At 37.0% G+C, this 26,009-nt stretch overlaps 1 protein-coding gene across 1 annotated transcript; it reads right to left on the reverse strand.

The window, feature by feature from the left end:
- Positions 1–6: 6 nt before the first annotated feature.
- plekhn1 (pleckstrin homology domain containing, family N member 1) lies at positions 7–18,354 on the reverse strand. The gene is made up of 16 exons (XM_051661305.1): positions 18,137–18,354; positions 15,371–15,461; positions 15,092–15,253; positions 12,890–12,970; positions 12,335–12,425; positions 10,729–10,862; positions 10,149–10,301; positions 7,938–8,018; positions 7,548–7,623; positions 7,225–7,370; positions 6,970–7,116; positions 5,692–5,940; positions 5,228–5,389; positions 4,562–4,783; positions 2,666–2,726; positions 7–1,625 (listed from the first exon to the last, which is right to left on the reverse strand). The coding sequence occupies exons 1-16, from the start codon at positions 18,208–18,210 to the stop codon at positions 1,441–1,443; spliced, it is 2,115 nt and encodes a 704-aa protein (XP_051517265.1). The 5' UTR covers positions 18,211–18,354; the 3' UTR covers positions 7–1,440.
- Positions 18,355–26,009: the final 7,655 nt, after the last annotated feature.

Here is a 26,009-nt window from a genome sequence, read left to right on the forward strand (position 1 = left end):
ATATATATATATATATATATATATATATATATATATATATATTATCATTCAAATTTCAATTATACGGTGCTCCCTGATTTAAATATTTCAGTGTAGGCAGGAAATGATTTGTAAGCCTGCTGTACCTAAAATAAATCTTGATTTATTTTTGTTTTTTTTGTTTCAAGGAATTTTAAAGAGTGTTTTTTTTTTTACTATTTGTCTGTACACCTTTATGTTAGGAATGCTCATTTTGGCCACTAGAGGGGGCAGAACAGGCAATTTTGTTCTGCTTCATTATAATTTTGCTACAATTTAGGGTAAATAATGGAGATTTATTCCAACAGTGAAATGTAGAGGGTGAAGAACAATATTTAACAAGTATTTGCTAGCTTACCTATATTACGAATATGTAATTTGACATATATTTTGCACTTCTAATTGTTACCAGCAGATGGCAACAGAAGGCTGTGATACAGGCCACACAATGGGCCACCCTTTTAAAGGCCTGCTATTATTTACACAACACTTTCCAACACACTGTTAGTTGAGTGTTGTTTAATTACATTTTTTACAGCATTTGTTACTATTCAGCCATTTTAAATGAAAATGTACTGTTGTTAGAGTTAAGGCGTTCAGGTTATTTTATAAAAAAAAAAAAAAAAACTTTTCAAATCACAAAAAAATTGAAAAATAAACCACATGTTCATATTTACAGTGGTAGGCTGAAACTTTGTTACAGCTGTATCACTTTTTTTTTTTTTTTGGTCTTATTGTGAAAACAGTACACAATTGTTTTGAAAGACATAACTTCAACCATCACCGAATAAAAGGTTAAAAGTCTTCTTTTGATACAACAGATAGTGGAAAACCGTATTAAAACAAGTATAAATAAATATTGATAATAATAGCTAAAATATAAAATTACATTTAAATAAACTTTACATACAAAATAATACACACACATTTGGTGTTTTTTTTTTTTTTTTTTTTTTTTTTTTAATGCATCTCCTCACAATTTACAACAGTTAGTAGGACTAATAAAGGACACAAAACCAAAAACACCCCAATGCAACCTTGAAAAAATTGACAACTATTGGAAACCATTATTTCTTATTTTCATATTTACATCATAACTGTGTCAATCACCTTAATAGACCTGTTTCTACAGAATGCATACAACAGTCATCAATAGCAAATCTACTACAGCAGTCTGAAACCATCACCTTAATAAAATTATATGTGCAAAATATTTCATGTAAAAAAAAAAAAAAAAAAAAATAGAGCCACTGAATACATAAACTGTGAATATCCCATGTGAGATCTACACCGGGCTCCCAGTAAAGGTATGCCCACGTGTGTGTGTGTGTGTGTGTGTGTGTGTGTGTGTGTGTGTGTGAGTGGCTCTGATTAGTCTGCAATGTGTGCAAGTCTGAACAGGCATAAGCCCATTGTTCTCTTTTATGACCATCTCTGCTGTGTTGTCATAGCACCCAGGCCTTGCGCTCCATAGTGAGCCAATGTCCGGTGTGGTGAAGTTCCAGGCAGGGGCTGAATCATACTATTGTCCTGATCATATTCCCATATGTTATCATAGTCCATTTCCTGGTCATCTGGTTCTACTGGTTGAAGGTAAGAGTTGTCATCTGTGAGAAGCAAAAGAAAATAATTTATTTAGTTCTTCAAATAATTTCCCTTTTTTTATGCTTAAACAGTTAAATGTATATTTTGATTAAATATTTGTTATGCAATGCATATTTAACATTTTCAACCCATGAACCCATGAAAATTGTGTCTTCCGAAGCTGAGATTCAATGATTAAACATATTATTTAAAACAGAATCCACACAAAAGTTGAGAAATCAGTAAGCCCAGCCAATAAAATACTCAATGCACTTATTTAAGACAGAAAATCGAAATGTGTTGGTTGTTGTGTTCTTTTGACAGTAAGACTTTTAGACGTCTTGCTGGATCTCCCACTTGTTGGCTTTAAATCACCCTCAGTGGTAATTCTGTCCTTTCACTGGTCTTTCCTTCATGTGCCACCTGTAGTGCTGTCATTTAAAATACCCTGGGCCTGAGCTATGTTACACACAAATGCCCCTTCATCTACACTCTTGTTTCCACTGCCGTATCCAGCCTGCCCCTAATTTGTATGCCTGTGCTAACACCCCATCAATGTGTGTGTGTGTGTGTGTGTGTGTGTGTGTGTGTGTGTGTGTGTGTGTGTGTGTGTGTGTGTGTGTGTGTGTGTATGTGCGCGCGCGCAGGAAAAGGTCAGTCTAAAAGCATCCTGTTAGCTTTGTTGTGTGGTGTCTACACGTGTGGGAAATTGTCATCATGGATTATTTCCTATGGTGTTGTGTTTCAACCTGAAAAGTGAGAGTAAATATACAGTATATTGCACTGTGTGGCCTAATTAGACAATAGACAATTAACAAAGAACATACCATAATTATTATCACCATAATTAATTTTGAACATTAACCAGCCTATAAAACATAATTATGATCTAGGTCATCATTTCACACACCAAACAAAATCTATGATCACAAAACTGGTGTCACAACTTGCCATGCGTATCTAGCATATCTAGTTCCATATCTGTGTCCATGAAATGTTCATATGAATATGCAGTTGTGCTGTTGTAACTGCCTCCTAACTTTTGCATTCCGAAAATTCTCACCTGGTGAGTAACTGTAAGACATCTGCGGCATCTCCGTGACAGTGTGACCTGAGAAACCTCTCTGTAAAAAATTAGTGAACACTGAGTTCATTTTTTTTTTTTCACAACATTTTAAAGTTATAAAAATATAAATAATGAAGGTTCTTTGCAGCAGCAGTTCTGTTAATGTTAATTATGCACATTTTACGTTATTTTTCAGTTTTTACATGATTCCCACACTTTTTGACCAATTAATTTTCATGACTTTTCCATGACCTTTCTGGTGGTTTCCAAGTACTGAACAAGGATTTTTTTAAATCATTCACATTGAGACTGATTCATAAATAAATCATGTAGACCGATCTGTGAAATGATTCCATGAAAATAAATGACTCAAAAGAACATTTCGCCTACACATCAGAAATGACTGTGACAAGTTTTCCTCTAGATTAAGTACTCTAAACTTCGCCGATTAAATATTTTAGAGCGTAAGTAGATGTTGTAAATGTATATAGATAGAAAGATAATGAAAAAAAAGCTAACAAAAAATCTAGATGAAACAAAAAATAATACTGAAAAATATAATATAGATAAAACTAAAAATAAAATTATGTAAATATACACTCACTGAGCACTTTATTAGGAACACTTGTACACCTAATTATTCATGTGATTATATTATCAGCCAATCATGTAGCAGCAGTGCAATGCATAAAATCATGCAGATACGGGTCAGGAGCTTCAGTTAATGTTCACATCAACCATCAGAATGGGGAAAAGATGTGACATTTCGACCGTGGCATGATTGTTGGTGCCAGATGGGCTGGTTTGAGTATTTCTGTAACTGCTGATCTCCTGGGATTTTCACGCACAACAGTTTCTAGAGCAGGGTTTCTCAACCACTGGGTCGCGACCCAAAAGTGGGTTACGGATCATTGTCTGCTGGGTCGCGAGGTCTTTTCTGTCATGAGTACAAATTACCAATTATAAGGATAGAACTGTACATTTGCAATGTTTGAGGCAACAGTGACCTCTAATGTCGAATCGTGTTAATATATCCAGGTTTACGTAAACGACCATAAGTAAGAGGCTGCATTTCTCTGACGTTAATTATTAGCTGTCCAGTCACAATAATCCATCAATGCTACGAATTGTTCTTTTTGGACACGGTTTCTATACGTAGCATTGCATTCGCTAGCTTCATGCATTACCGTGCTAGTCTGAATGCAATCCAATCTCTGGACATCATCATTTCAGAGTGGCAGTCCCAAGAAGGGTTGTCACCCATCCCATAATATATGGGTTCGTCCCATATTTAAAGATGAAATTATGCATTCTGTATCGAATCAGTACAGGATGTGATTTGTCCCGTATTTTGCGTCACTGCAAAATCATTCAGGATCATTCATTTGTGCCTACTGTGGATAAGGGACTGTCTGAAAAGTTATCACATTGTGCTAAAATGTGCTAAAACTGCAGGGTGTGTGGTAAGGGACCGTCTGAAAACTTCAGCCAGCAGCACCAAAGCTACAAAAATTAGGCTATAGATATTAGGCCGCTAAATTATGTTAGGAATAATTGACGATGGACCGCTGAATTGTTTAAAAATAATGCACACCCAAGATGGTAATGTAGTCATGATGCGTAGCCACTTGCTGGCTAAAACTTGCAATCATGCTACATGGCCCTAAATCAGCACTGCTGTGATTAGTATGTGGTAAGGGGCTGTGATATAACAAAACAATTTATTTATTTTTTTTACATTTCCAGGCCTGGAACATACAATTTTATTTAATTAAAAAATAAATATATAAAATATATATTAATATAAAAGTTTTCATTAATGGTGGGAACCCTAGTTTTTGGACAGATGAAGAGTTCAAATCAAAGTGATCGAAAATACTATTGTCCCATTACCTGAGAAATGTAGTTGTGTTCTGTCTGTCTGTTAGGTGCAGGCAGTATCTTCAGCCTGGAAACAGCCTTGGCACGTAGCTCATCAGACCACTGGCTGCTGGCCACCTCAGTCTCCATGGCTTGGTTGTGTCTGTTTTTCCGCCCAAGCGGAGGAGTGCACAGGCGAAAGGTGGGAGGAAGGTGAGGTGGGTACGATTGCTCCATGGACCCTCGAGAAGAGTGCTGTTTAACAGAAAAATATGCATTCTCAATATCATTTCTGTGAGATTTGCCTACAAGCAGATGTGCAATTTACAGGGAAGAATAGTGCATTAAACCTGATGTATTCAGCTGATTAAAGTATTTAGATTTAAACATGTTATGTAATCCTGGTTTTGAAAACCGAACAAGTGTAAACTTGCGTTCCATGTAGAAATATTAGTCTAAAATGTTGGCTGAACTGACTATGCATTCTTTGCATGTGCATTTTACGAGGAATAGTACTTTGTCTCATTTGCTCAGCAAGCTTTTTCATTATGCATCTGGATCAATCAATTAGTAATGCAGACTGTGGGGACTTTCCATGGCTTTAGCTCATTAAATCAGCGCCTCTGCTTTCGGGGTGTTTGGTCACCAAAGGCACTGGTGTAAAGTGAGAGAGCAGATCTGATATCCTGACCCACTTACCGATGCATGTGCAGAGTTCTCCTCGAGAGGGTACATTGTCGGGGTGCTGGGGTCATCATAAAGGGGTGAAAGAGGTTTGCGGTGGGTAACCAAGTCTGAATGGCGGTGAGGAACTAAGAGCTGGTGTTTGACAGATGACTGTGATGTGCTCCAGCTTTTTGACTGAACAAGTACAGGTGGAAAAAATATAAGTTATATGCATATATTCCACTGGACAATGTATAGCCTTTTAACATTTCCCATTCCCACCAAGTGTGTGAAGTGTGTAATTTTTTCGATCTTAATATACTTCTATCCCAGATTAATATGCAGAGACATTGGCATGTTGATTTCCATTAAAAGTATAAAACTGGGACTCTGAGGCACTATCAAAACATTGCTCTATGTGTTTTAAGCATCTTGACCAGCTTTATCCTTAAAGTGCTTAAAAAATGAATAAGATCAGATCAGGCATGGTTTGCTACCTTGACTAGTGGAGCCTTTTCAGTATGTTGAACAGGGCCATTGCAGTGCGCTGAACTGTATGGTGTGTTGTAAACAGGTGACATGGGTCCTTCAGAGGACAGATAAGATGACTGTGGAGGGGAGGAGTAGTGGAGTGACACAGGTCGGTGGGCAGGCGTGGGTCTGGCATGAGAAGAGAAGCTGCTGCTCCTGCTGCCCAGGTGAGCAGAGTATTGTGTGTCTGAAGAGGTAGGTCTGCTTGAAATGAACTGTACCAACACACAACACAGACACTGATTAACTGTGCTGTATGAACTTCAGTCAAATATTCACATTCTTTAAACAGAAAAAAATACATTCTAACACTAACACTAACACTGCAAAAAAGCACAGTAAAACTCCATACACAATGAAGCTCCATAAATCATATAAAGGCAGCATAAAAGTCTGGACATCATGGTCTGTCTGTGTTAAATAAATTAGAGAGTGAGGTGTCCTGGCACACCATGTGATAATGAACATCAATACGTGCAATGATGTAATAATCTGATTTATGGAGGTGTGTGTGCACATAAATCTCAAACATGAACATTTCGAGTGACATTTGGAAAACCTAAAAATGAAAATTCTTTCATCATTTACTCACCCATGGTGTTCCAAAATATTATGACTTACTTTCTTCCGTGGAACACAAAAGGAGATGTTAGGACTGATACCCCCAGTCACCATTCACTTTCAATGCTTCCGTCTGCAATACAATGAAAGTAAATGGTGGCTGAGACTTAACATTCATGTTCCACGGAAGAAAGAAAGCCATATAAACAATGGAACAATGTGAGGCTGAGTAAATGATGACAGAATTTTCATATTGGGTGAACTATCCCTTTAATAGATTAAAATGTATACAGAGAGATCCCTATAAATATCAATGAAAAATCCACAAGTGTCTTCTATGTGGTAACAAAGGAAATGGATTAGACACAAGTTAATTATTAACAGTCCAACTGCAAAAAAGCTGATCTTGTTCACAACCACATGTGCTGCTCCTCCAAAATAAACATGCAAGTCATTCTGATGAATAATCCGGAAGCACCAATGAAGCTACATATTTTAAATCTGTGGATAACCACCCTAACCAAATATCAGATTATCAAAAAATCTGAAATCAAGCGGTGTAGAATTATGAGTGTAATTCTCTTAAGAAAACTATTTTCTTTATAATAGCACATTGCAGCTGCGTAAATATCGTGTTCGCAGCTTGATGTAAATGAGTTTAGACTGTTGGGATAGGCACTTACATTGAGGGGCTCGGTGTAACCAGGGGAAATAGTGTTGTCATCACCACTGGGCAGCTGGAGCTCATGGGATCTGCGTTTGTCCTGAGACTGCCTTAGTGGGTCAGCACCTCCATGACTGCTGCCACTCCACCTGTCAGTCTCTGGAGCCTGAGAATAACAGAGGAGAGAGTGAATATTTCACCGCATTAACACGCATTACTAAGGACATTCAACACCGTACCACATGGAAGTGTCCAATGTTGGAGGTTCGCTCACCTGTTTCTGTGTTGGAGTGTAAATGATGTCATACACGGGGGGAGGAGGGCTGAGGATGGGAACGTCAGCGTTTTTGAAATACTGGATCCACTCATGGAACTCACTCTTGTTGAGACAGGACACGATGATGGGATTTATCAGCTTCCCTAGTAACGAAACCAACAAACGTTAGAGTCAGAGATGTGCATGTGTGCAAAAACAGGGTACAGGATGAAACAGAGAACAATCAGAATGAGTCTACACTCATTTTTATTGCACATATCAGATCTTTGCCAAGTACTATAACATCCTGCAATAAAAACTTGATTGGTCTGTTAACTCACCCTCAATCATGAATGTGTTGGGCTTGATGTCCTGGCAAGGAGTTGTAACTGTGATCATGTTGAGAGGAAGTTTTCCCTGCAAATACATGAAAGATTAGTTCCTGCCTTGCTAAATGTGTTTGTGCAGTGTTGCTGCTGTATAGATTTGTGCATGAAGTTTGAATGAAGGCATTAAAGAATTAACAGAATAATTAATGTAAGCGCTTTTATAAAATTAGAGGCTTCACATTTCTGCCTTTAAACCCTCCAAAAATTGGCCCCATTCACTTCTTTTGAAAAGGAGGGACGAGTCGATCAGTTTTGGTGATAATCAACATTATGCCACAAATGCTGTTGAATGAGCTTAACTTGGGTTGAACCTGGAAATTGATTTTAAAGCTAGTAAATTACCTTGTAAAAGAGGCCATCACTCTCTTCTGACAGAATTATCAGATAGTTGGGGTACATCACCAGCAGCCGGTCATACATCTCCTGTGAGCAGAATAGAGGAATTGAATCACAAAGAATAAACAGATTCTTTGTGATTCAATGAGCAAACCCTGCTAGAAAATCCACCTTAAAGCTGATGTTTAATTTTTTTTTTATTCTTTTTCATATCCCATAACAATAAGCAGTGACAAATATAAGCTATATGTAGGTTGATTTCACGTAAAAGTGTGCTATCAAACATTCCTCTGTTTGGCCTGTACATTTTGACTCAGCAACATTGGCTTGAACAATGGTGTGAATTTGGGGCAGAACTATCTGTTTGTACAACCAAGATAGATCAAATAGAAACCAGCTAAAACCAGTTACCAAAACCCAGTTACCAGCTTTGCCAACAATATAATGAAGATGCATTCCAAAAGATCTCCATCACTTTGTACAGCGGTGTCTAAAGCACTAATTTCCCGGTGGTCTTCTTCTGACCATATTTGCGTGTCTTGGCTCTGCCTGGGGTGTGTTCAAAGACAGCTGTTGGGTGAGTCGAGTCAGTGCGTGAGGAAAGCAACTGGTTTACACACCCTGTCCTCTTTGCTCTCACCCTTTACTTCCAAAGGACTATCAGTTGCTTACCCTTACTCTCTAGTAAAAGGTTTAGGTATTTAACTACATGTATGGAAAATATTTGTTTACATTACGCTCCAATAGTATAGGTTGGCATGTTTTGTGTTTGTATGCTGTTTTGCTGATACCAGGCAGATTTTGACTAATGAGGATTTGTGAAAGTGGCCATACCAGCAGACAGTTTTGTGACCCTGAGTGTAAAATGAGCTACTTTCCAGAAAGCATGGATGTGAATTTAGACCTTTCCTCACACTGAGAGCAAACAGTTTGCAGGCTACCAATAGAGTAAACGTCATTGTCAGTTGTGCAATGCCACAGTGTGTATGAGGTCATGGCAAGTACAGAAAGGGGGCCTAACACGTCACAGTAATTATTTCCATCCCTAATCTGAATAAACTGTCAAAATTACATAATTGTTTGTTTTTTCAGAGCATAAAAAAGGGTAACACTTTACAAAAAGGCTATATTTGTAGATTATCCCGCTTATTACACAGCTACTTACCAAATAAATTGACATTGAAATTATAATGTTATGTGAGAAGAACGAGACCAAGGAGTCTCCAGAAAAAGCTGAATCCCTCCTCTGATTTGCGACAGAGTTCTGTTGGTGTTTATATTGCAATAATGACCTTTTGAATGCTCATTATCCTGCTTTTTACAAGACTGCTAAGTGATTAATGGACATGAAATATTGATTTGAGTTGAAATTATTATCTTTTTTGCAGAGATCCCAGAATGATACGAGAATTAGGAAAGATGACTTGCAATACCCGGATAACCGGTCTGATATTATTTTATCCCCAGATGTGCGGTCATTATTCAGAAATATCAGAGATTGATCAATCAGAATCGAGCATTCCAAAGAGCCACGTGATAACATTAGTTGACATTATTGTTAACAAACAATACTTTTACAGCACTTATTAATCTTCGTTAATGTTGATTTCTACATAAATGTTTTACATTAAAAATTGTATATGTTTACATTAGTTAATGTAATATGCACTAACATGAACAAACATTGAATATTTTGATAAATTAACATAAATCAGGATTAATAAATGCTTTTAAAAAAGATACCTAATTCATAAAATAATTATAATGAATGGAACATTATTGTAAAGTGTATAATAAAGGTTTTGCAGTATAAACAGTAATAATTTTACTGTATAGAAATAATGAAACATATCATTACAATGAATGATCACAACGAAAACAGAAGACACTAAACTAACCAGGGTTCCCACCCTTTTTGACCAATAAATAAACATGACTTTTTCAGCTGATTACTGGATATGGATTTTTAAAAATCTCTTTGACACAAGAGCTAGATGATAAAATATTTGAAAGCAAAACCAAAACTAGACTTTATCAAAACATAACTTTTCCAGGGCTGGAAAAAACTATTTTCAATTTCTTTGGGAGCCATGACTAACAGATGAATATATTCTTTCCACCAAAATCATTAGAATTTTTATTTAAATAATTGCATTTTCTATAACATCTGTCAAAGGACATTTGAGGACTGGTGAGAACATCCTATGGAGATCTTACCTGACAGGGCATGTGCTGCAGTCTGACTTTTGTGACGTATGTGATGGGCCCCAGACTCTCCCGCTGAGAGCCCTCCCACTCATAGATGAGCTCTTTGCTGATGGAGTTCCTCAACTCTTCCTTTCCCACTGTGGTCTCCTCCAAGCACTGCACCTTTGGAGAGACAATACTGAGTTAAAATCAATGTTCAAAAGAGAGATTTGCTTACTTGGCATGATGTGTCTTGTCTCGATAAGAGAGAAATATGGGAGTGTCATCAGCACTGGAAACATTTCTTAGAAATTAACTGATTGTTCGATAAAAACATCTATAATTATGGAATTTAAATGTTTTGCTCAGTCACCTTACTTATTGCAATAGTATGATGTGTCAACAGGAAAGACAACATGTCTTTTAAGATCCCACAAAAGAAGCCACTCCCTAATGAAATCCTTAATGGAGTACAATGACCTGTCATGAGTCACTGTGACCTGACTAAACACCTACTTTATGTGTTCAGTTTAAATACAAGCATAGAGTATACTCAGGTTTACCATCCAGCAAATACAGGTCATGCAGAAAGTGGTAGATTTAGCTGTACCTTGATTCTTGTGTATGTTTCTTGGGTGAATGCACTGCCTCCATTGGCCTCAATTTGTTCTTTTAAAAGGCCAAACCAGTTGTTCATCTCCTCCTCTGTCAAGCAGTAGACGATGATAGGGTTCAGGCTGACCCCTACAAAGGTTAAAGACAAGGGGGCAGAGGTTAGGTCACATGTTGTCATGGGCAATGACCATCTGGATCTCTTTAAGAGCTGGCAACAGGTTGCTGAATATTTCAGAAAATCTTTAGTTTTTAAAAATGGTGAAACAAAACTTTGCATTAGTTAAGAGCTAGAATGTTTTACATCAAAATGTCATTGTTGGTTATTGTGACAGTTCTGACCCTGAGAGAAAATAATTAGCTTCAAGACCTCTTGACATCACAGCATGCCATGCATTTGCAGTTTCCACTTATTCCCTCCTGGAATAGCCATTCTGAAAGAATCCACAGAACCTGGAATCTCACTTTTATCAGGACCGCATTCCAGACTTTATCAGCAGTGATATGAGCCATGAGCCAGACCTGTCCTGCATAGTCATTTCCAGTAAGGAAGTGTGTACTTGTGTATGGTTTGGTCATTTTTCCCAGAATGCATAGAGTACTTTGCAAAATTTTGAACAGAATTAATATTTCCTATCGACACTAAAGCAGAAGATATAAAATACCCATCTTAAGACAAATGTTTTTGTTAAACATCTAATGTGCACAGTACTGTAGGTCTTCTCACAATCATGATGTGGCTGCTAGATTTATAAATCTCCCAAATTTACCCCTAGTAATCTGAAAGCATTTATAAGGTCTGCCTGTAACAGACATAATTTCTCCATTCTAAAATAGTGGGTTCTATTTGATTGGATTTTGTGCCAAATAAGGAGATTTATTCAATAATTTGGAGAGCTGAACTTAACATCACAAAGTAGTTAAGCTTTAATTCTGATTAATGTAATCACAGCGCATTGACTCATGATTTTTTCAGAATACCTTCTGTGAAAGCATTGTTTTTTTCGATTGCTCAGCATGACAAACCAGTTGAGTAAATATGTTCCCATGTGGTAAATTCTCATAAACATTTTATAAGGCTTGTTCAAGTCCAGTGCCTTGGAATGTGCTGTAGTTTAACCGTGAAAGAGAAATGAAGAGGGAAAGGGCTCTCTTAACTTCACGGTTGAGCGAGTTCAGGCGCACCTGTTGTATAAAAAGGGGGTCTCTGAAGGACAATTTTACCTCTTCTAACTAGTGGCAAATGGAGGAGGGTCTTGTTAGTCTTGGATTGGTTTTAGTACTTGTGAACCTCTGGAATGTCTAAACATGGGAAGTGGTTTTGGTCTTAGTGTGGTTTTAAAATGCACGCCACACCCATATTTTTTCTCATTAGTTGGAATTCATTTCACCCTCAGATAACACCAAGAGCAGTTGTTCTCTGCATATCTCCAGTATTTAAGAAATGGTCATTAAAAGCAAGCTCATTTTAACTTTAAGAGTAACAAGAAGCTTCAGGCTGTATCTCCCACCCCCAATGTTCTATTGCTTTATCTTGCATTTCTTTCATTGTTTCTTTCACTTGTTTCCCTGTTCGAACACCCCTGAATTATCAAGCAACTCACCGTTTATCTGGAATGCAAATTCTTGCAGAACATCAAAGCTGTTCCTGTTCTTCACTTTGCAAATAGTGAGCTCTTTGAGTGGAAGTGTGCCCTGTATTATAAAAATAAATAATTGTTTGTTTAGTCTGAATTTATGGTGATAAATGAACATTTTATATTATGTTTGTAGCCAATAATCAGTTTTAGATTTTGTAGTTCTGTGACATATTGAATGGTACTTTGAAAGATTCACTACTGCACAACTACCATCCATTGATAATCAACATATATAACCAAGCCACCTCCCACTAATGCAAATTAATGATAACATAGACAATCCTGATTAATACAGGTCAACATAGATGGACCGATTTTACAGTTCAATACAACTATTGTCATGGATCTTGTCATTTCCATCTCTGTTACCACATGACTCAAAAGCCACTCAACTGCGGTTCATGCCTAAGGCTAAGACTGAAGCATGGCCGTATATGGACCTCCTTTACATTTCGGCCCGAGGTATGCATTGTTTATTGTGAAGAAAATTAATAGTAGTTTTGAAAAGGTGTCTTTTACCTGGTAAGTGAGTCCAGTTGTGTTGTTAGAGACAAAATGGAGGTGTGTTTGGAACAGGTCCAGGTAGCAGTCATGCACATCCTTCAAGAAAAGACACATACCATCAGTATCGACACACAATCACCACGATCATTCAGTGGTAATGCTGACTGAACCTTAGGGTTCTGCTTTATAGACTTTAATTCAATAACATCATCGGATTAAAAGATTTATTTTTTATCTCTCACAAGCTCCCTCACTAAGTCTGAATAGCAAAACCATTTTCAAAGGTCATGTTTAAGGCAAGCATTTGAAGAAACTGAAACTGACAAAAACAAGTTTTAAGATGAAGCAACATTTCACCCAGACAAACCTCTAGTTTACTGTCTTCAATACTGGCATGCATTACTGTCATAAAACAGATTGTAAAGAAAATATAACAACTCTTAAACCAGCCCAAGCTTGTTTGCTGGTCTTGCTGGTTTTCCACCCTGGTCAGGCTAGTCTGTTTGCTGGTTGGTCAAGATGGGAGACCAGCTTGCTGACCAGCTAAACCAACTCAGCAACAACTTGGCCAGGCTGGGAGACCGGCTTGACCAGTTGAAGACAATACTGGCCAGGCTGGGCGACCAGTAAAAGAGTTTAGGCTGGTGTAAACTGTTATATTAAGCAGGGTATGTGGTAAATTAAATTGTGGCAAAGCCAACATATTGTTATTCTACAAACTTAGTCTAGGGTTTTTCTAAAGTCTTTCAACCAAGACCAAAATTATCAATTGTAATTACTCGTAGAACTTTCAAGCTACAGCCATCAAACTTGGCACAGTCCTACAGACTGTTCTGACTTAGTGTGCTTTGTCTTTTCTAACTGATCAGTCTTAAGGTTGTCCTGTAGCGGACAATCGAAAGTCCCATAAATCTCAAAAAATCCCATCTGTCTGTCTGTCCTCTTGCCATTGGGCCTGTAAAACCTTGTCAGTTTTAAAACTATTTTAAACTTTCAGACAGTTGGCAAGCCAAAATTAAAGTTTGTCTTGACTAATTTTACCATCTAGTTTTTGAATGCTCTTGTATAAACCATGTCTCGATGTGCATATTTTCCAAGCTGTGCATGTTTGCTCTAAGGACTCTGAGCTTAGTTTATCTGACATTGATTTATCATAGACAGTGCATTTCCTTTCTTATAATCAAGGCCTTTACCACAGGTTGCAAAACATGCCATTAACACTGTTAGGCAGCATTTCCTCTCCACTGTAATATCATCAATGTTCTGTCACGACTACTATGTATCACTGTCACGACTACTATGTTGCTCGGAACTGCATCCAAGAATTTCACACACTATTGCACTTGTGTATATGGTTGTGTGACAATAAAAGTGATTTGATTTGATTTTGATTTGGGTACTGTGCCTTTGACCTCACCCTGGAATTTTTCCTCCTAGTGTGTTTTTTTTTTTTTTTTCCTTCATGTTCACATTCATTTGTTTCCCAGTATGACATGGTATGAAACAAAAAGAGATTCCCACGCTTCAGAGACAGCGTGTAATCTATCAGGGGTTTGATCAGTGCGTTCATGCCCTAGGAAGACTCTGAGCCATTTCACAACACCATACATCCCAGCTTGTTCAGACATGGTCTTAACTTCCCAAACTGAGTTGCATCAATTAATCAGCAAACACACATACGTCATTCCCACAGGGTTTCATACAACCACCATGTGACATCCTGTACCTTCCACCTGTTTGTTGTGTGTTAGCACATAAAGGGTGAGTAAGTCACTATATCACTGCTGCCCACACTGCCTTAATCATCTCATTGAATATAATGGCTGTGATGGCAGATTGCATGTTTATAGGGGTCCAAAACCACTTGTGAAATTGTTTCTAATTTGCATCTTTCTAATTTAATACAACTGAACATTAATTTCAGAATTTCTTAGTATTTGGTATGTCCCCTTTTGCTTTAATGGAAGCATGCAATCGTGCTGGCATGGATTTCACATTTTGGTGCAAAACCTGATGCATGATATGAGAATGTTCCAAAAAGCTTCTTGTGTGCAATAATGGAAGCAAGGAAATCTGACCTTTAGTATAAACAAGTTATCATGGTCACTGTCACAATTTTGCATATTTGATCAGAATTAGAAATAGTGCAGAATATTGTGGTCTCAAACTTTTGGATTCCACTGTCAATGTTTTGGATATTGAGTGGGTGTGTCTTACTTGGCAGTGCAGGAAACGGAAGCGGACTTTGGAACTGTGAATCATTCTGCCATAGTTCTTCACATTAATGCTGCTCTTTTTCCAGCCGCTTACTGGGTCGTAGGGAAATGGAGGGTCCCATTTGATATTCTCAATTGTCTGAAGATCTTTGGGTGACATTTCCTGTTTAACACAGTGTTAAAAGTTAGTTCCTATTTGCAATCATGTCCAGACATTACAAAAAAATGTTTAATCACTTATTCATCTACATGCTTCTTATGCATGTGAAAAATTCTTCACCTTTCTGGGGGTGACGGTACAGAGAATGTTTATGATGCTGTTGGACTTCTCTTGCCCTTCCTGGGGGTACTTTTTCCGGAACAAGCGGCTGCTGCTCAGAAGACAGAGACACTACTTAGGCAAGTATTCTTTTGATTAGAACTCTTCTAAAGGTTATGAGATAAGAAAAGTTGAATGTGACCCCACATTGGTGTTATCTTGACTCAGAATGATCAGTTAATTACACTGGCCTGAGTCAAGCCGTCTGAGAAGTTTCAGATGCTCAATGTCTCACACAAAAGATTACATCACCATTATATATGTCCATTCTTTCTCAGTCCCCCTTAGCTTGCACTAGTCAACATATCAGTTTTACATCTCTGTCTATGCACCATTTAAGGAGAAGGAACAATAAAGCTAATGTTACAAGCTACAATGCTCTGCTCATGAAATGTATTTTGTTACCTGTGACCCCCATTTATAATCATTAGTGTCAGATCTATATAATGAAGTCTTTCCTGCACAGCGATAAGCTAAGGAAGTTAGTGTCAGAGAGAGAGACATCCTCAGTGAATCTCCTGTTTTTTCTCTCTCTTTGTCAATCTGTCTCTGCTTTGAATGCAATTAGCATAACAACAGTGGGTTCATTCATGCAGACAATAATGGGAAGTATCGGTGATTTACTAGGGCTCAGTGATGAATGTGTTTGGCATCCGGAGAGGAATGCAGGTTATAGGCAGTTTGTTACACAGAAAACATTCTCATAAAAGTGCTGAAAGTTAGACAGTGGCATCAAAAGTGCAACTTTGGAAATAAAGAAAGTGTATGTAAGAATGCAGTCAACATTGTTCTGACAAGCAGTTTGTCTACCACTGTACTGAAAAACATATAAAAAGTTAGTATAGAACTGTGACAACAAACCTGGCAGCTGTGATTGCAAGACCTTTACTGTAAAAAATAGTGATTGGCAGTTTCCATTCCACTGGTGGCATTTTGGTGATTTTTCATACTTTTTACTTATTAAAAATAATGTTTTTATAATATTTTACTGTAAAGTTACAGGTATTGTCTTTTTGAATATAGTATTTTTACTCAAAAAAATATTTCAGTCTATTTTTGAGATATACGCATTTCAATTGTTTGACACATTTCCAGTTATCTTTAACAAAATGTACATATTATGAATTATTTAAAGATTAATCAATTCATACATTTGAAATGACTGAAGGCAATTAACAAGTTTTTGCTGTAGCAAATTTTGCATTCATGCATTTCCGTTAAAATTGCAAATATTTTTACAGTTCTAGAGTGTTTTGTTTATGTAAGAGGCACAAACTGTTTTCTTTGGACAGCCACCTTTTGTTTTCATAAAAAAATAATAATAAAAAAAAATGCACCCACTTTATGTTTTAAATCTGACAGGCGTCTTGGGTTTTAGTGTGGCTTTTAAAAGGGCCGGGGCCTGTTACATTGAACACTGATCTGATCTGTTCGTAGTAAAAAAGTACAAAAAAGTACAAAAGTACAAAAACTTTTTATAGTCTGGGTCTCTGTACCCTAACAGAATCCAGCAACTTACATTTAGAGAATATGCAAACCAGACACAATATATACAACAAACTGATTTAAAGTAGGCCAACTGCCTATTTTACTGACAAATCGTTAGTAGAGTTCTCTAAAGTGAAAAGTAGGAAATTGCACGGATCGCTGTCACTATAGCATACACTAGCATTACAAGCACAATAGTATGCTTTTTGCGTAGGATAAACCTAATTCTCTCAAAAACCAGAAGAAACTTGAGAATTCTTCCCTGCCCCGAAGGCTGCACTGAAAATAGATGTGCCTTAACTTCATTACACTGGTGAATTCTACCAGCATATGAGTGTATCAGTCAGCCTGTGGACTGAGATCCCGACACAGAGCTAATGAGATTTACAGACAGCATCATTACACGGCTGAATTCAAACATCAGCCCGTGCTCAACCTGCCAGTGTTGTCATAATCTTGTTATTTTGATTCTCCCACAAGTTGAAGAGACTGAAAATCCTAAAACAACTTCTGGCATCTTTTCTATCCAATATCAAACTCACACATCTGAAACATCATACCATCTATATAACATCCTTCAAATATAAAGAATACTTTTGGTAAATGATCCAAAACTTCCATAGAGTGAATACAGGTAAAGTGGGACACTTCCTGATCATTTGTTATTGCCGTTATTTTTTTTATTTTTTTATATGATCCAGATGGCTACATTAATGTTATTCTATACTAGTTCAGAATGCTTCATGTAGATTTTAGAAATGTTAGAATATACAGTGGCCACAAAAATTACTTGGTATATTTAAGTATAAACCACACTTAAAAAGTTTCAATGTTGTTGCATTAGGTACAAAATATCAACCAAGCAGCATTATTTTTGTAATGAAATGGTCAAAAGGTCATTTTTAATGGATGTATGAAGTCAGGTCCCCTAAAGTTCACACAGGTGTCCTAGCTGAGTAACCACAGGAGCAGTTTATCACTTTAACTATGCACATGTCAATTTTTTATCATTTAACAAACCACTAACAAACTTCTTCAGTAAATGTGTTGCTTGAAAACTGCACCTGTGCCATCTTTCTTTAAAGTAAATGGCTGTAATGTTTAGACATTTATATATTTTTAAGTCTGATTTAAGTGTCCAAATACTTTTGGGGCCACTGTATACAGAATTAGCTTGACCAGTTTTCCAACGTTACCTATATTCACCCAAGTTTGAAGGCATATTCACATGTTTCTTACCTGTTCCTGCGAATGAAGCTCTTGCTGGAGAATCTGAAGTTGTGTTGGGGGACGCATGACATACTACTCCCCATGTTGATCCTGGGACAGTGTGTGTCTCCTTGATGAGATAGTGCAAATATATCTGCCTTCAAGATTAATAGTCCAGTGATCCCTGTTGTAATCCAACCTCCACTGAGTAAGTGAGTGAGTGAGTGAGTGAGTGTCTGTACACTGGTGAGGCGAGATTGGTACTGAACTAGCAGACAGCCGAGAGGGGAGTGTATGAAAGAGGGAGTGTGTCAGTGGGTGGGGATTGAGTGAGGTGTGTGTGGGTAAAAAAAAAAGGAAAAAAAAAAAAGGGAGGTGTGAGATCCCTTCACTAAATAAAGCCTAAATGACAAAGGGGGACGTGTAATTTTTCACACCTTATAATGAGCAAATGGTTCATTTTCTAGCCCTAGTCAAAAATTCTAATGGAATACTATATACAGGATTGCTACTGGAATTTCTTTAATAATTAGGAACTAACATTGTTAATATTCTAAAGAAACACATTTAAAAGTTTTTAAATACAAAATGAGTATTGACATCGTAAAGCAGTGAAAACCCGAATAATTTGACTTTACTCAACTGATAGAGTAATCTCCTTCCCTCAACTGAATTGAGTAATGCGTCTCTAAAACTTGTGTAATTAAGCAGTGATCATATAAAATTAACGTGACTATTTAATTAAGGTAACTAGATGCAAGTAGACGTAACTCAGATTTGCTATTTATATATTGTTGTTTCTACTTACCAATTTTTAATTAAATTGACTCAAATTTAGGTAATACAACAACACAGCTTAATTAAAGATTATAAATGATTCTAGGTCAATCATTAAATAAACATATTTCTCTACAGAAATGCATAGACACATGTACTTCAGTTGCACATGCACAAGCAGAACTGAGATAGTGTTAACAACGTATGAATAAATTGCCCCATATTTTCCCTTTGACCAATGAAACATAATTAAATAATTCAAGAGCAGGGCATTATGGGTATTCCCAATAGCCTCAATTTCGTACGCAGTTGTTTGAGTTATTAGCACTTAAAATCTTACGTCTATGGATTTTTAAGAAATATAAGTTCAAGGAACATAGATATTTGAGTTATAAGCCCAAAATGGGACATTTTAAGTAATTTTTCATTAAGACAGCTTGATTTTTCCAGTAATGACAACATTAGGGTTAACAGTGTGTAATTATAGCAAGTAGTGAAAACAGCAATAAAGATTTGTATGTTTATAATGTTGTATGTTGTTGTGCTATCTATCTATCTATCTATCTATCTATCTATCTATCTATCTTATAACTTTGTGTGCTGTTTTTTTCTTTGTTTCCTGTTCTTTTATTTGTTTTTTTATATCTTAAAAAGTTAATAAATAAACCATAAATAAAAAAATTGTAAAACCTTTAAATATATTAAAATCGATTTGATGAGAAATTAGATTATTTACTTATTTTAATTATTTTTACTTATTTTATTTTTTTATTTCTAATAATAATAATAATCTTTTAATTTTATTATTAGCTAGTTTTTCTTTTTATAACCTATTATTTACATTAATTTTGGTAATTTAGCTGACGATAGTTGCGCCGCAAAAAAAATAACAGCTGTACGTGCAAAAATGCATGCAGATCGTAGTGATGTGTGATTCGTTGAAAGAATCATTTGAGTCGAATCTTTTAAATTTGATTCATTTGAACTGAATAAAAATATTCAAAAAGCGGTATGAATGATTCGTTTTGCGAATCACGAATCTGAATCAAAATCACAATCGAGGCGCGCGCCAGATTACGTGTTCCGGCCTCTGTCTCCATGGGGGAAGACAAGAAACTGCTCTTGTGAGTTAAATTATTATTCAAAAAAATTGTTTTTGACTAATTAATTTGATAAGTTTAGGCTTAAACATTATTAAAGCTGTTAAATAATGAAGTTATGTGCGATCAGTCTCCCGCCTTTCCAGGGGACCTGTTCATATAAAAGTCAATCACATGCGTTTACATTTTACATTTAAACAAGGTATGATATAATTACCAGCGCTCATGAAATTGTCCAACAATAGTTATTTTAATATTTATGAAGATGTGAATGGTCTTTGCCTAAGCAAAACTAGTTTTTTGGTGGTTGCTAAAGTGTTATATTTGCTTTGTAGCACATTTATGCTACAGTATGTGGTAACTAGGGTTTTCTGGATGGTTGCTAGGGCATGCTATGCAGTTGTCAAGGCGATCTCTGCTGTGTGTTTTGGCGCATTGCTACAGTATGTGGTTGCCAGGTTGTTAGTATGCTGTTGCTAAGTTGTTTTCTGTGTTTTTTGCACATTGCTCTGCAGCTGACAGGGTGTTCTAGGTGGTTGTCAGGTTGTTGCTATGGTGTTAAGTTGTTTTAACTGTGTTTCAGCACATTGCTATGCAGTTGACGGTGTTCTGGGCAGTTGCAGGGTGGTTGCTTACTGGCCCAAATGAAAAGAGCCCATCCCCACAAGTCTCTGTTCTAGTCAATAATATGATTCAACTCCCTCCTTCAGTGTTCCAATTTTTATGGACTGTGGTGTTCATTTACACTCATCCCATAAATATGATAATTCTGATGTGACTTGAATGCACCATTAAAGGAATAGTTCATTTAAAAATGAAAATTCTCTCATAATTTTCTCACCCTCATTCAATCCAAGATGTGTATGAGTCTCACATTTTTTCTGCAGAGCACAAACAAAAAAAGATTTTCAGAAGAATATTGCTGTTATGTAGGTCAATTCAATGTAAGTGAATGGTGGCCAGAACTTTGAAGCTCCAAAAAGCACATAAATGCAGCAAAAGAGTCATCCATAAGACTCCAGTGGTTTCACCAATGTCTTCTGAACGGATCCAATTGGTTTTGGGTGAGAATAAACCAAAATATAACTCCTTTTTCGACTATAAATCTTGACATTAGCAGTCTCCTTGGTGATCAAGATTTCAAGCTTGATTACACTTCCTATAGCACCACATCTAGGGCTCTGCGCATGCGTAAAGCACTAATCAAATCAAATCAAATCAAAATCAAATCCCTTTATTGTCACTCAACAACATACACAAGTGTAACAGTGGGTGCAACATAGCAGTATGACAATTACAATAAACATCTGATTTACTCTTAACACAGTTTACACATCTTATTCCATAACACACTATACAATATACACCTAATAATATATAATATACAGTATACACAAAATAAGAAGATTGTATAAAAAAAAAAATACAATATCAGATCAAAATCAAATCAAATCACTTTTATTGTCACACAGCCATATACACAAGTGCAATGGTGTGTGAAATTCTTGGGTGCAGTTCCGATCAACATAGCAGTCATGACAGTGATGAGACATATACCAGTTTACAATAATATCAAATTAACACAGCACAATTTAAAGTCTAATATACACATAATTACACACAACAATATACAAATAATAACATACACTGTACAGTATACAATACACACAATATAGATACACATTATTCAATAAATAAAAGTATATATAGTAGTATATATAGAATGTACAGTAGGTTGTATTGTACTGTATTGACATTCAGGCTGTCAGTTGATAGTAAGTTGTTAAGAGAGAATATAATATAATAATAATATAATTTATGACAGTCCAGTGTGAGATATAAGAGTAAGAGTAATAAAGTGCAGTGCTGATGTATTTTGATCGTGGGAGATCAAGAGTTCAGAAGTCTGATTGCTTGGGGGAAGAAGCTATCATGGAGTAGGCTGGTGCAGGTCCTGATGCTGCGATACCGCCTGCCTGATGGTAGCAGTGAGAGCAGCCCATGGCTCGGGTGGCTGGAGTCTCTGATGATCCTCTGAGCTTTTTTCACACACCGCCTGGTATATATGTCCTGGAGGGAGGGAAGCTCATCTCCGATGATGTGTCTGGCAGTTCGCACCACCCTTTGCAGTGCTTTGCTGTTGTGGGCTGTGCTATTGCCGTACCAGGCGGAGATGCAGCCAGTCAGGATGCTCTCTACAGTGCTGGTGTAGAACCGTGTGAGGATGTGGTGGTTCATTGCAAACTTCCTTAGCTGTCTCACGAAGAAGAGGTGCTGGTGAGCCTTCTTCACAACGGCCTAAGTGTGGACGGACCATGTGAGTTCCTCAGTGATGTGGACACCGAGGAACTTGAAGCTGCTGACTCTCTCCACTGGTGCTCCATTGATGGTGATGGGACTGTGTTCTCTGTCTTTTCTCCTGAAGTCCACCATAAGCTTCTTGGTCTTACTGATGTTGAGGGAGAGGTTGTGCTCCTGACACCAGCGTGTCAGAGTGTGCACTTCCTCTCTGTAGGCTGTTTCATCATTGTCAGTGATCAGACCTACCACCATCGTATCATCAGCAAACTTAATGATGACACTGGAGCTATGTGTTGCCACACAGTCATGTGTGTACAGAGAGTACAGGAGTGGGCTGAGAACACAGCCCTGCGGGGCTCCAGTGTTGAGGGTTAGTGATGAGGAGATGTTGCTGCCCATTCTAATCACCTGGCGTCTGCTTGACAGGAAGTCCAGGATCCAGCTGCACAGCAAGCTGTTTAAGCCCAGAGCCCGGAGTTTCTCATCAAGCTTGGAGGGCACTATGGTGTTGAATGCTGAGCTGTAGTCTACAAACAGCATTCTCACATAAGTGTTCCTTTTTTCCAGGTGGGACAAAGCAGTGGGTGGTGTAGACGCAATGACATCATCGGTGGAGCGGTTGTTGCGGTATGCAAACTGCAGTGAGTCCAGTGAGGCAGGCAGCACAGAGCAGATGTAATTTCTGATTAGCCTCTCAAAGCATTTGCTGATGATGGGGGTCAGATCAACAGGACACCAGTCATTGAAGCATGTGATTTTGGATTGCTTTGGTACAGGCACAATGGTGGACATTTAAAGCATGTGGGGACCACAGACAAGGAGAGGGAAAGGTTGAAAATGTCTGTAAAAACACCAGCCAGTTGGTTCGAGCATGTTCTGTTGACGCGGCCTGGAACACCATCTGGACCCGCGGCTTTATGGATATTCACCCGTTGGAAAGATGGAAAATTTATTTAATTAGAAATTGAAATCAAGCTTGAAATCATGATCGTGCCTAGAGATTGCAATGGCAATGGTTTGTTCTCAATTCAGAGGACATGGATTTAACCACTGTAGTAGTATGGATAACTTTATGCTCCCTTAATGTGCTTTTGTAGCTTTTTTTTTTCTCCCCTTTTTCTCCCCAATTTGGAATGCCCAATTCCCAATGCGCTCTAAGTCCTCGTGGTGGCATAGTGACTCGCCTCAGTCTGGGTGACGGAGGATGAATCTCAGTTGCCTCCACGTCTGAGACCGTCAATCCGTGCATCTTATCACGTGGCTTGTTGAGCGCGTTGCCGTGGAGACATAGCGCGTGTTGAGGCTTCACGCTATTCTCCGCAACATCCACGCACAACTCACCACACGCCCCACTGAGAGCGAACCAAAGTATGGTGACCATGAGGAGGTTACCCCATGTGACTCTACCCTCCCTAGCAACTGGGCCAATTTGGTTGCTTAGGAGACCTGGCTGGAGTCACTCAGCACGCCCTGGATTCGAACTCGCGACTCCAAGTGTGGTAGGCCCAGTGACGAATACGTTTTTCAATTGACCAAAAATTAAAATAGGTTAAAACTGCACATCAAAGTAGTTTTTGCTTTTATGAGGATGTTATTGCCATATTACTAAAATCTTATTTTCAAACAATGTATTTTAAGTGTTTTAATTGAGAATCATGTGACGACACCAGTCAAAATGTCATACGGGATAACTTTAATGAATTTTCAAAATATTATCATATTCAAACTTTTTTAATCAATAATACTTAATGAATGTATAAAGTGAGGCAGTAACCAATATTTAGAACTCAGAAAATAAATAAATAAATAAAACTTGCACAATTATTTTTTCTCATTAGAATGTGTTTGCTTTAAACGTGACCCTACTTTTTAAAGTTCTTAACCCACATTTTAAAGCTGCAATGTGATTTAAGCTGCAAAATATCTGAAAATGTTTTACAATACTTGGCATCATATTATAATTTTTTTCTCAACTCCATAAAATGAAATTATGCGTTTTAAGGGAAAGAATCAGCGTTATCCCGCCTGACTGAAATTGTTACTCGGTATGACACCTTATGAGTTTACACATGAATTGTCATTTTTACACAACTTACACATAATTGATGTTTATAAATAATACATTTTTATGTTATGCAAAGGGAGTCACACTGAAAATAGTTTTTTCAAAGAAATTATTTAGGCTACGCTGTAAAGAAACCTTGCTGCTCTCTCTTTGTTTGACAGTGGCATCTAGAAAAATCATAAAAATGTGAAAACTGTACATATACATATTAACTGTTAATGATGAATAATTATATAAATATTAAGCATCTATGCAAATGAAAAATGTTATGAATATGGTTCATTCTCTTTTGACACGTTTCATATTTTATGCTGACAGGTTTAACATGTTAAGCTTGGGCAGAGCAAGCAAGTAAGCAAACCTATGGAAAATTTGTCAGTAGGAAAGAAAGCTACTCACCTCAGGGGCCGGTTGCACCAGCTATACGTAAGTTTCAACTTAGCCTAGTTGTGGCGTAAATGGGCACTAAGTCACAATTTACGCACTACTAAATATTTGAACATTGCACCATTAAACTTAGGTAGGACGTAACCTTACATATAAAATAAATATTTACGGAAGCCTCTGACCAGGAGTAACTGATGGAATAAAAAAGCAGACTCATTTAATGACATCAATGAGCTCATGTTTGAATGACAAGCTTCTGTCCTTTCGACATATTCTATATGATGATGTTGGCATTTACACTCCTTTATATTTACAGGAGAAAACATTATGTAAAAAACTTCTTCAGCATGAAACCGATCTAACGGTGCACTTTCCTGTGTGCCCGGTGTCAAGTTTCAACATATACGAAATAGATATTAAAATGTATAAATATCAGTTGTATTAGTACTTATTTATTTATTGCCCCTTGTCATTTTAGATACAGTTATTAAATATCGTTATTTACATAGGCTAAATATACCATTAATTAAATCTCGTTTTATTTCGTATCGTATTTCAATGGGGATATAATTTATTACATTTAACAGTTACGTGAGTAAACAAGGTTTGAACATCAACTGTAACAAGATAAAACTGAAATGCATGGCTTTTTAATGCTTCTGTGTACAAATTTGAAGGCTGTTTGTTGGATCAGTACAGGTAAACATCATATTATGTGACTACGCATTACTTTATGGAGAGCTTACGACCTACTAGTTAAGTCTTGCCTTAAGAACAGGTGGTGCAACCGAATTAAGCACTGACTTAGTTATAAAATAACTAGTAGTTACTAAGCCTTTAGTGTGAACTTTACGTCCTAACTTATGTGAGAACTTACGCACAGCTGGTGCAACCCTACCCAGTTGAATTTCTCGCCAATGAAGAGAGAGAAAAAAATGCATTGTGATGCAGTTTGGATGTCACTAGAGTGGATGGCCTTTTCTTAAAGGGGCAGATTCCCCAATATGACAGGTTGGACAATCATTTAATTTAATTATAATTTAATAATTAAATATTATATTATTAATATATAATTTGTTAGTATTTAACTGAACAATGTTCTTTAATGTGTTAATATCACTAAGAATGGAAATTATACAAATAAAAGCTGAAAACTGTATAAAAAGAATATAATGTCAAACATGTGTCATCCGGGATAATGGATGACATTATGGGCTAACAGAAAAAACTGTTATCCTATTTGACAAAATTGTTATCTGGTATGACAAAACTC

This window comes from Myxocyprinus asiaticus, chromosome 29 (genome assembly GCF_019703515.2).
Source record: "Myxocyprinus asiaticus isolate MX2 ecotype Aquarium Trade chromosome 29, UBuf_Myxa_2, whole genome shotgun sequence".
In the NCBI taxonomy this organism is placed as follows: Eukaryota; Metazoa; Chordata; class Actinopteri; order Cypriniformes; family Catostomidae; genus Myxocyprinus; species Myxocyprinus asiaticus.